The sequence below is a fragment of the Lissotriton vulgaris genome, chromosome 9 (assembly GCF_964263255.1).
Source record: "Lissotriton vulgaris chromosome 9, aLisVul1.2, whole genome shotgun sequence".
Taxonomy (NCBI): domain Eukaryota; kingdom Metazoa; phylum Chordata; class Amphibia; order Caudata; family Salamandridae; genus Lissotriton; species Lissotriton vulgaris.
In genome coordinates, this window is record NC_141697.1 from 261,511,858 (window position 1) to 261,524,585 (window position 12,728).

Consider the following 12,728-nt stretch of genomic DNA (forward strand, 5'->3'; position numbering starts at 1 on the left):
GGAGAAGTTCGGCGAACCAGAATTGGCGAGGCCACCTGGGAGTGATGAGAATTAGACAACAAGGTTCTTTCTTCATCTTCCGGAGAACTCTGGGGACCAACGGAATCGGAGGAGAGGCATAAGCAAATATTTGAGACCAGTTCATCGAAAACGCATTTCCCTGAGAATCCTTTTGGGGAAGCCAGCTTGCAAAGAATAGGCATTTGCTGTTCTTCTTGGTCGCAAAGAGGTCCAGATGACCCCACTGTTGGAGGACTCGATCCAACGTCGGCTGATGCAGTTTCCATTCGTGCGTGGACACCGCGGACCTGCTGAGGGAATCCGCCAGAACATTTGAAACTCCCGGCACGTGAACTGCCAAGAGATTGATCTTGTGCTGTATCGCCCAATCCCAGATTTCTTGGGCTTCTTGAGAAAGAAGAGCCGATCTCGTTCCTCCCGGTTTGTTCAAGTAATGAATACTTGTAGTATTGTCTGTGAGAATCAGTACTGTGGCTCCTAGAATGACTGTCCGGAACGACTTTAGGCCTAAGAAGATGGCTCTTAGTTCTAGTAGATTGATATGCCACTTCCGTTGTTGAGGGCTCCATTTTCCGCTGACCATTAGCTCTTGAAGATGTGCTCCCCATCCCTCGAGGGACGTGTCTGTGGTGATTGTAAAATTTGGCGCTTCTTGAAGGAATGCACATCCCTTCTCTACATTTCTTTTTTGAGTCCACCAGAGGAAAGCCTCTCTCATTTCGAGGAGTGACCTGTATAACATCTTCGAATGATCCTGAGACCTATAACCATTGCTGGTTGTGTTTTTCTTGTAGGGGCCTCATCCTGAGGTGGCAGTTGGTTATCAAGGGGATGCAAGAAGAGACCATTCCCAGAAAGGACCTGAACTGTCCGACTGAAACTGACCTTTTTGATGTCAACTTGTGAGCCAGCTTTCAGATCTTTAGTTGTCTTTCGTCTGATACAAAGGCTTGAATTAATTATGTGTCCAAAGTTGCCCCTAAGAACGTTTGTCTTTGCGAAGGAACAAGATGCAATTTGTCGATGTTGATAGAGAGACCCAGTGACTGAAACAGAGATAGACATATTTGGACATGGGCGTTTGTGTCTGAGAAAGAACTCGCCTTGATAAGACAGTCGTCCAAGTAAGGAAATATTTGAATCCCTTCCAGACGGAGGTGTGCTGCTACTGGAGCTAGGACCTTCGCAAATACTCTGGGTGCCGATCGTAGTCCAAAGGGAAGGACTTTAAACTGGAAGTCCCTGCCAGCCACTCTGAAATGCAAGAACTTTCTGTGCCTGGTGAGAATGGGAACGTGGAAGTACGTATCTTGAAGGTCGAGGGTGGCCATGTGATCCCCTGCTGACAAAAGTTGAAGAATTTCTTGAAGCGTTAACATCCGAAATGACAATTTCTTTAGGTATTTGTTGAGGGATAGAAGATCTAGAATGGGACGTCATTCTCCAGATTTTTTCTTTATTAGGAAAAACCTTGAATAAAATCCTGCTCCTCTCTGCAATTGAGGGACTTTTTCGATCGCTCCTTTTTGTATCATCAAGTTTATCTGGGAAAACAGCTCTTTGAGATGAGCTGTAGGTGGGCCTTTTGGAGGGAAATTTGGAGGAAATTTCTCGAATTCTAGAGCATGGCCTTTGGATACAATGTCTAGCACCCACTTGTCCGATGTCATGGAGGACCAATTGGAGTAACATTTCGAGATTCTTCCTCCAACCCTTACATGGGGCTGCAGCAGAAGCAGTGGCAGGTGGCGATACTCATTGTTTCTTGTTTGAATCTTTTCCGCGGCAGGAAGGCTTCCTTTTATTCTGAGAATAGGAAGTGTTGCACTGACCATATGATTGGTATCTTTATGATTGGTAGCGCTGATTTCCTTGATACAATTTATAGGATGTTTGTTGACTATAGTTTCCTCGATTAGAGAACGATCCACATCCTTTCGCACCCCGAAAGGGCGGCTTACGAAATTGCAAGGTACCAAGATATCTGGCGGTTTCTGTGTCTTTCTTGATGGTTTGCAGGGCTTCCTCTACTTGTTGGCCGAACAAAGCCTCTCCATAGAACGGCATGTTGAGTATCTTTGCCTGCACCTCATTGCGAAACGAAGTAGCCTTCAACCAGCCTTGCCAACGTAGAACAGCAACCCCCGCTAGCTGTCTGAAACCTGTTGAAGCGACATCTACTGCTGAATCAATCTCCGCAGAGATTAGTTCCCCTTTTGTAGTATCTTCAGAGCTTCAGCCTTTGACGGCTCTGGTAGCATATGGATATATGGTGAAATGTCTGACCACATTTGTCGGTCGTACCGACCCAGAATGGCTAATGAATTGGCCGCACTGACTGTTGTTGCTGCCATGGTGGAGACTCTTTTTCCAATTGAGTTCAGCCGCCTGCCGTCCCTGTCAGGTGGAGTTGTGATCGGAGAAGATGGATTCCTAGCCCGTCTTTGAGCAGCCTGCACAATCACGGAGTAAGCCTTTGGGTGTCCTACGAGGCATGCTGGAGACTTGTTGGGCGCTTTATATTTCTTGTCCAGTCAGGGCAAGACTGGAGAAATAGACGCAGAAGTTGGCATTACTTTCAATCCCTCCTTCCATATAAAATCTATAATGGGAATCGCCCGTACTGGTTTCCTAGGCTGATCCTTAAAATCATACAGGAAGCATTCTTCCTTCTTTGTCTCCATAGGAATGAGGAATCTTTGAGTTGCTCTTTACATGAGGAGGTGGAAGCCTCCAATATCCACTGGAGGAGAATCAGCAGGAGCTGGAGGTGATGGAGAAGGGGTTTGGATTTGATACTCACCCCACTCCGACAAAAGAGATCTCTCGTCCACTTCACCTTCCTCCCTATATTCATCATCCGATGAATGTGCTTCAGTAGAATGATGCAAAGCCACTGGCGAAGGAGGTCTAGGAGACCGGAATTCTGAAGTGGAAGCTTGGGCAACCGGCGTAGGTGGCACGGACTCTGCCGATTCAGATGCCGAGAACCGGCAGTAATAGTTGTCTAGCATATGTTGAAGATTATTCAATAAAGCTGTAGGCATCTGACCTGTAGGGATATTAGCAGCAGGTGAAGCCACAGGTTCAGGAGAATGTTGGTCATCCTGATCATCTTCCTGGTACTTTATGAACAACTCTGAAGGGCTTCTGGCTGTTCGAAACCGGTCATCCACCTCAGAGTCCTCTTCACTTTCATCTGAATCCAGTAATACCTGCAGGGGTACCTTATGTGGAGAAAGATGTAATCGAGATATGGGTTCAAGCATGGAACCACGTTTCTGCAACAAAGAAGGTGTCGTCGTAGACGGCGTAGATGTTAAGAGAGTAGACTGTGACCAGACTTGTAGCTCCGTACAAGATGACAATTTTTGCGTCGACGGGAGAGTCGCCGACGGGCCCGTCGACGATGGAATCGACACAAGGTGAAAACGTCGACGAGGAAGCGTCCGTCGACGAAGTTGTCTTCGACGACGAGGAGGGCTTCGTCGACAATATGGTCTTAGTCGACAATTTGGTCGTCGACGACGATGTAGTTCTAGACGACGAGCTCGCCGTCAACGAGGAAGTTGTCTATGAGGATGAAGTGGCCGATGACATTTTTCTAGTCTTGGCCGTCAACGGAACGCCGACCATAGGTACAGTCACTTTCGTCGACTAGCTGGGTCTCACAGAGACGGAGACCAGAGTCAACGGGGATGACGCGGACAACATAATTATCTGAGGTTTAGGTGAGGAGAGGGTCACCGTCGATGTAGATGTTGTGTCGACGGGAATCTTAGATGCAGCATTTCTTGTTGGGATCTTCAGAGAAAAGCTTACCACAAGATTCACAAGGCCTGAATAAGGATTTCTTAGAAGAAGACATCCTAAGAGTAGAAATTCCTGAAGAATTGGGAAAAAACTGAGCAGAGCTCAGGGAGACTCCCTTCACACCACGTGCGGTAGAAAATCTGAGAGCCTGAGCCTCTGAGAAGAACATTCAGGTGGGTGCTGTCGCCTGATTGGCTGCAGTTTGGACTATGTATAATGACTGTGATAGTCATAGATGTGGAACTTTTTTCTTGGTAGCTTTGGGCTACTTTACTTCCTGGTTTTCATGTTACCAAAGTTTTTGGTTATTTGGGCATATTTCTTGCTTTTTTTATATACCGTGGGACTCCCACTCAGACGACGGGGAATGATTCAGGCATGTGAATCTATGAAAGACACCCCAATACTGGAGAATAATTATTCAACCAATAATGGCTTAAATCAGCCATAGTCTTCTCATTTCATGCGTGGGCATATATGCACCAACTACTACTCAATTAGTGCTTGGATGCAAGCAAGTGCACATAGGTGTATGCAGACCCACCTCATGGTTAATGATCCCAGACATGCACTGGTTGAGTCCTAGTTTGTTATACTCGTTCAGACCACAAGCCAGCACCTTCCCAGATTGGGTGAGTAAAAAAGTGCCATCACTGCTACATTGCACGGATACAATGTTCAGGGTCTTCTGAACTTCTACCTAGGAAGAAATAGAGTACAATGTTACTCTGCACATGGATACCAGATGAGAAAAGCTTTATAGTAAGAAAACAGGAAAGAAAAAGAAATGCATCAATAAAAAGGAGTATAAAACAAAAATGAGTCTTACCTTCTGGGGAGTAAAGTAATCATCTTCGGAATCTAAGGCTAGACGTCCTAAGAACAAAAACAAATATGTATTAATAAAGTAGGTAATTCTGGTAGCCACAGCACACAATACATGTGACTGCTCGAAACCCACCCATTCACAATTGATCTTGGGAGTGGAGGCAGGTCAAGTAGAAGGAAATCATCTCAACGTCCGGTCAACAAAACACCCTGTGTTTTGTTGACCGGACCTACCACATCTCATCACCAAACCTCCCTGCTAACACTGTTTGAAGTAGAGCATTGTAGAATGAATTTTGGGAGAGAGCAAACTATTAAAATCCTCCTGCTACTATTCACCAAAGCCCAACTTTACATCCTCTTGTCTTCAATGACCCTCAAATACATATGAGGAAAAGGAGCAGACCGGGTCCTTTCACTAGATTTGTGCCAATACATTTCAGTTTCATTGCAACAATATCTTCCCTAATCCCAGCACCTGATGAAGGTCCATGAGAGCTTGATTCATAGAGGATTTTCAAGATAACCATTGACTATGTACATTTTTTCATTTACATTCAATGAATATAAATTTAGTTTATGCAGACAAAAATATAGCATGGATCCAGCTCATATGGACTTCGGTTGGAAAATCATTACTGTTAGAGCATTTGGGAGAGGATCTACCCTCCAAAATCCTTCCTCTGCTTACTGGAGCAAACGCTTCACATCTGCCAGCCACAAACCCATTCCTCTTAACTATCCATCTTGAATATAGAGGCGTCCAAACTAATAGATAATTTAAAATGGAGTCACTGACTAGACTATAAACTGCTGAGTAAGTATTCTGACAGTTTCACAGTTAAAAGACAGCACAAAGTTAAAATGAGAATCATGTAAAATGGAAAGTATGCTTATGGAAAACCCAGAAGAAAATCTTCAGTAAGTTAAAAAGACAGACACCCCTGAATAAAAAAAAAAAAACAATCTCTGTAAGCACAGGTTTGGTGAACTCTCAAAATTCGACTCCATTTTTTAAACGTTAAGTTAGCCTGTCTACCTTTGGTCTAAATTCAGCATATCTTTGGCAGAAAATAACATTTCATTGAAACAATGATTTGTTATAACATCAGGTAAAGCAAGTCTGCCTAAATCTTCGCTATATCTACATTTCGAGGTTTGACATTAGACATGTAAGATAAACACGTAGTCAAGCTGACACATTTTCATCTAGCTGGCTAAGACCAGTTACAGCTCAGATTTTGGAAAGTCCCCGCTAGATTTGCAATGTAGGCAACGGGTTAGTGGTCAATGCTATATTAAATCCTTGAACTGATCACTGAGTTTGAGAGGACTGCAGTAGGTTATACACGAGATCCTTCCAGAATGCTTGAGCATCTACTCTTATGCCACAAATTGATCCAGTGATGAGGCGCTCTGCCCATCTAATATTGTGCTTTCCTTCGGAGGGAATACTCGCTCACAGCTGAAGTTGAATAGCCACAGCTGATCTGCTGTGAACAGGTAGGCAGAGCACTGGGCCCCAAGGGACCCTAGAAGCAAACAAGCTATTACATGCTCTCAAAGTATGGAGCATAGAAGTAGCTTTAGGGTGGTAGACTGTTAACATTCAAAACATGTTAGAAATGTTAATTTTATTTTCGCTGCTAGAATCAAGCACAAGTGCTGATTTAGTTATACTCTGTGATTATTATTCATGTCCTAAGCAACAGGATGAGAGAATTGAAATAAACACATTTAAATATATAGTGACTTATATTAGTGAAATGCTTGAGTGTTCTATTCTAAGAACGAAATTGGGTTTGAATTATCACTACATCCAAGAACCTTGTAAGTAACTCAGAAAGCACGATATCACGCTTGCAGGAAAGCTCAGAGGATTGTGTAGGACTGAAGTAACCTGGACTTTCTTACTCCATGATCGTGCACTGAACTTCGTCCCTGCATCCATGGGCTAGGTATCCAAATCTTGTAGGCCAGGGCCAAAGCCCTAAGATACGCATCATGGTACCAGAAGTCAGCATTCAAACTTTGCGGAGTGAATGAGCACACTGAAAAGAACCATCATTGCAAATAATAGAGCTGTCCATGGTAATCATGGTTACCTCCTACAGACAAAATAGGGAAACACCCATTTACTGCAGCTTAGTCAAGCTTGACACTCCAACCCAGTGAGTTATGGTGTGTGGGTGTGTGCGTACACGCTGGGGTTCTAATGGCATACAGTGGTATTGTAACCCATGAAAAGAATGTTTCCTTTTACTAATGTGCATGCTATCTCAGAAAGCTTCTACAATGTTGCTAAAAATCCTCCATGAAAAACCAAACTTAACTTAAAACTTCAGATTGTCGCCTCTCCTTTTTCCTTCAAATACCTACTCCTTCCATTCAATCCTCGGCAAGCCTCATCTCTCTGGGCACAGCCTACATACAGGTTTGCATTCATCCCCATTATTGTATGTCTGCAAATTATCTACACTTTATTTCACACCCCTGCACCCTAACAATGCCTAACCTCTTGCAGCTCATCAATTAATACTACCACCTAACGCATGAAATTCCACCCCGACCTCCTGCCCTGTCCTGCGTAAAGCACAACAATGCCTCAACAAAAGTAGGAAATGCTATATGATGCACTCACAATGCAATATATAACCCACACCAAAACTAACATAACAATCAACAGTCAGTTTATGGTAGTTCATAGAGGCTGCCTAATACACTTTACTGCTTGACACTCTTACATAACACACCTGCTAAGGGTCATATTCATCCCCCAGCAGTGCACTAGTTCACAGCAATAAACCACCCATTATTGTCTGAATAGGCATACCGCTGTCCAATGGAGGACTCTAATTTAGCCCACTACTGCAGTCCAGACTAGCTACATCATACGGGCACTTCTGGATATCTCACAATGACAATCAGATTTGGGGTGATATTAACAAAGTCCATTCGAACAGATATCTCTACCATTTCTCCTCCTAACCTCTGCCTGCCCAGAACGCTGAAAATAAATAAATCTCAGAATGGACAACGCTGTAAAGTAACCATCCACATAGACTATCAACATAAGAAATAACAAAAGGTGATCTGGATAGCTGCTCAAAGCTGCCAGATTACTAAAAACCATGAACTCCGCTCACACTTCTTCATCCATCACACTGCTAAGCAATGCGTCCCACAACACGATAACCGCACCTCTGGGGTCCTTAAGTACAACATGGAAACACTTCTCACACAGGACAAAATAAAAACAATATTCTTCCAACCACACGTCCTACACTGTGTAGTGTGCTACCCATGTAGGCAAAGGCTTCAGCACCCTACATAGGAGTAGAAAGCTCTATAGAAATGCTGCAATACAATACAGTAAAAGGGTTAGCATCTGCTCATGCTGGAATGAGTGCCACAGTTGCAATGTTACAGCAACACTACTGGTGGCCGGGTTTACCTGAACAAGCCAGAGAATATGTATGACAGTGTAATATTTGTCAACAGATTACAACTTCTACTGTTAAATGGCCAAACCAGGTACCGCCCCTTTCAAGTCTCACTTTACAGTTCCAAATTACATATTTTTCCCATACTGGGCCAAATAAATTCTGTTAACCAATACAAATACATATTGGCAGCAAGCAATTAATTTTGTCGATTCCTGTGCATTTGGCCACAAAGAAATGTGGATGCTCAAGTGGACAGAAAAAAAACTTGCGGTGCCTTATAGCCATACGAGCAGTTTAAACTTTCATTCAGACAATGGTCCTGAGTTCACCCCAAAGGCTTACAGGGATGATAATTCTGCTCCAGGGGTATGTCTGCAATTCAGCAACTGTTAGAAGGGGCGGTCCCAGAGGTCGGGTTAAGTCTACCCAGCTCCTCCGTGACCCACCTCTCCCACCAATAATGCCGAGCCTTATGAGAGATCTCCACCGGAGAAGACCTCCAGTAATGAATCGTACACACGAGGACCACACCACACCTATGAACAGACACAACACCGATGGAGTAGTTATGAACTTCTTTATAATCACGAAGACAAAGTAATACCACACTTATATAAAACGATCGAGGGTTCGCAGAGAGTCTCAAGTCTTTAGGGAAGGGGTAGCGGGACAGTCTTAGTTCGTAGCCCAGTACGTAGCGTACCCTGCGCACAGCTCTCAATCCTCGAGCCGGGGGGATACGGAAGATGGTAGACGCACTGGTGAACTTACGCACTTGAGGATAGTCTCTCAGGGATAGTAGCTTCGAGAGTCCAGCTGGACTAGATTGTTCCTCGAGCCGCGACGAAGTCAGCAGGGCTCGCTCTGGAGGAAGGTCTGGGGGAGCCGCGACCACGTCAGCAGGGCTCAGGGAGTTCCGTAGATGTCTTCAAGGTTCCAGCTCGAGCCGCGACGAGGTCAGCAGGGCTCCGATGATGCAGTTCCAAGAACGAGCCGCGACAGCATCAGCAGGGCTCAAAGAGTTCAGGGGGTTCAGTTCAGCCGCGATCAAATCAGCAGGGCTTCCTTGTCCAAGATACAACTGCCCACTAGTTCAGGGGCGACCCTTGATATAGTTCAGTGACCCTTTGATGTCCGGATCCTTGTAGGTGGGGGTCCGAGGCTGTGGGGGCGGGTCTGTGGGTGAGGTCCGGCGGTTGGGGCTTTGACCCCTTTGAGGATGCGTCCGGGAATTCCCAGACGCCCAGCAGGTCTGGAGCCAGCACTCGGGGAGGCCAGAGGTGACATCGAAACTGGCCCTCAGGGAGGAGCCCAGAGGTGTGATCGACACCAGTCTCTCAGGGGAGGCCGGAGGTGCCATCGAAACTTCTCACCTTCTCTCACTAGGGTAACCCTCACCCTCCCAACGGGGGCTGGCGCGTCTGGAGCCTACGCTGGGTTGGGGGTCATGCTAGGCCCACGACATCAGGGATCTCAGGAAGGGAAAATGGCTGCCGATGGGCTTATGTGGCCTTGCGGGTCTGGGACGTGCGGGCTGGAAGGGTGGCCGGAGACAGGCCGATGCGGGCAATGGGCGTTGGGTCGGACATGGGTAGGGCAGCTCGGGGTCTCTATGTACAGAGCTGGGCTAACGGGGAGCTGATTCGCGGGGGGGGGGGGGGGAACCACGCCACGAGGCCGGGTCCAACAGCAACCCATTTAAATGGAAGAGTAATGGGTTAATCGAGCGAGCTAATGGCACTATTAAGTAATCCCTTCACGCTAGGGTGCTCAGTTTCGGACTTAGCTGGTACATTTACCTTTATGGGGCACAGACAGCATTAAGTAACTAATCTAGAAGAGTAATGGGTGGCCACACTACATAAGAAGTACTCTTCGGTGTAACTATGTATATACCAGACACAACAAATCCTCGGAAGGTGGCAGAAGAAAAGAATTTGACTTGGACCAACGTTTAAGTGTTTAACAGAATATCCAAGAGATAAGAGGCAACTATCCAATTTGAAGCATTCTGAAACCGCCACAGGCCAAGAGAAGGTATTGCCAGTTGCTGAGGGGTGGGTTCCCCAAGTAAGTGATCTAGTACGAGAGAAGATCCCAGATAAATGTGTGTTTGTGATAGCTTACCGACCACCGGTTCTTGCATTTGGGGTAAAAGACACAAGCACTATAATCCTGCCTCCACTGTCCGGTTCCTAGAAAAACAGACAAGTGTCCATTGACCACATAAGTGGCATCATGTGGCCGATCCTAAACCGCAGACTCTTCAGAACACCAAAGAAAATTCAGAGTAGAGCTTTGCAGCACCTAGCTATCCTGAATTATATGCCCCTGGAAGACTGCAGTAACTCGGACAGCTTGAGTCTCTAGCCGGGGATATTAGAGTCTACTGTGTCTCCAGCTTTGCACCAGACAACAGATTCCATGGAGGGATCAGATGCTGCGTTCTACAGTTGTAAATAATCTAATCAACACTGTGGTTTACTATGAAACCCCGCATGAACCAACATCAATTGAGATGATGCCTTTCAGAGAAATAACGCTTTATGAGAATGATTCGGAGTTCTATTTAGATGCCTTAACACATCCCCCAGTCGATTTATTCTTGCTTATCATTGGTTTATTGACATGTACTTAATACCCCAGTGGTCCTAAGTTTGGATGGCTACATGAGTCTTCCTTTTCATTATGTGGTTTATAATGCAGACTATTGTTCTGCTACTACTGAATAGATACTACCTCCTAGAAAGAACAGTACAACAACCCATGTTTCGAGAACTACAACCTCATCTTTCTTACCACAGAGCTCGATGGGATCGCTATACTGCAAACACTGCAGCTTATTCTGTGCCCAAGGGTATGGTGTGGCAAAGGGTTCCTTATTAGGCTATGGGACCCACTTAGACATTGCAATTGCCATAGGTGTTGAAAATTTCAATGAATGTGATAATTTCTGGATCTATTTCAAGTGACAGGGATACTGACTGAAACGATTGATGTACGATTTAAAGGCATATATAACCCTTGAAAATAAAGACCCTTATTAGAATAAAGTTAATTACACAGACATGTATTGTTATCATCATTATGAACACCATTACATACCTTGCATTAGCTATCCCCAAGAGATGTACAATTACACAGTGGAATCATTGTGAGGCTCCATCCCTTAATAGATCCACATTGTCACAGTGAGAACAGGTCCCATCCTTCAACTTTCCATTTTTCATAACATCTACAGCAACTTATGAAAAACCTAATTACTATGCACAAAATAATCTATCCAGAGGCATTCAATCAGAATCTAACCTTGCAAGGATAGGAATACTGGAAAGAAAATATTGACGAGAAAATAATTTACAGAACGAAATATTGGGAAGTTCAAGGTAAAGAAGCCCTATTCAGACTGTGTATCATACCTACATAAATAATTTTCCTGAATGCAACCATCCAGCAGGTTCCCTGTCAGGGCTTTGAAACTATGAGAGATCATTAAAAACCATCCATACAAAAGGTTGATTCCATGCATGATAAACATATCAAACACTCAAATTGTTATTATTTTATTTTAATAGTTTTATAAAGCGCGGATCTGACTCATCCGGGTGTCAGAGGGCTGAACAAATCGTAGACCGGTTATACAAACAGTTATAAGTGAACAGCAACAAATGCAGATCATCCATCTAGCAGGTTGAATCACGATCACATATTGTCAACATTAGGGATATTATGATCTAAAATGTAAAGCAGAGCAAATGGAGAAGATAAGATTTAAAGGCATCCTTATTACTCACAAAGTGAAAGTGCAATACAAATACCTTTAAATCTTATCTTGTCACATTTGCTGACTTTGAGACGGGTCAAAGGCCAGTTTGTCTACATGTATTTTTCTTTCTGTGATTGAATTTAGAGGATTTTGTAAAGTGCACTGTGTGACAACTGAACTGTGCAAATCATGTTAAATGAAAGGCTGTGAGATGTCAGGCTTTTTTCCTAACAACACTGAAATAGCTAAGTGAACTGTTCAAACATTTCAAATATATTTCACTAGTTATGAAGACCCATTTTTGTAAGTCTGTGGTGAAAAAAATATTTTTATACCACAAAAGTAGATCTCTTCAAAGGAGACTTGGCTGTTTTACAACATGGCCAGGCTCAAAAAAGAACTATAATACAGTTATATTGGGTTTTATAAACATCTTCGAGCAGATTACATGCCTCAGCAAATCCTAAATGACACCAACGCAAAAAACAATGGTTAAGAAAGAATTTACCCATGACTTATTAAGTATCAAACAAATGCTAAATGCACAATACACATTTACATTATTTATTGACTTTTCCCGTACCCCCACCCCACCCCCCCCAATGTTTAAATTAAGACAAGGCTGTTTATCTGAATCTCTAGCTCCAGAAATCCTCTAGGTCAATCACTACTGTGCAATTCTATTTCTGTGCATGGAGAAGTGTGGCTCACTGGTTAGAGGAGGCAGACCTGGAAGCAGAGGTCAGCCCGGGACCAGGGTTCAATTCCCTGCTCGGTGGGGTCTTGAGTCCTAAAATGTCAATGGACTCGACAATTCTCGCTCCGGTGCTTACTCTATTCACAGGTTCACACTC

The 12,728-nt window shown here is 44.3% G+C and overlaps 1 protein-coding gene across 1 annotated transcript in view; it reads right to left on the bottom strand.

Moving 5' to 3' along the window:
- Positions 1–12,728, bottom strand: part of NEK9 (NIMA related kinase 9) — a 341,543-nt gene that overhangs the window by 176,025 nt on the left and 152,790 nt on the right. Inside the window, exons 13-14 of the mRNA XM_086937511.1 lie at positions 4,664–4,710; positions 4,379–4,534 (exon numbers count right to left, since the gene is read on the bottom strand). Of these exons, the coding sequence (XP_086793637.1) occupies positions 4,379–4,534; positions 4,664–4,710 (203 nt within the window). The remainder of the gene's footprint in view (positions 1–4,378; positions 4,535–4,663; positions 4,711–12,728) is intronic.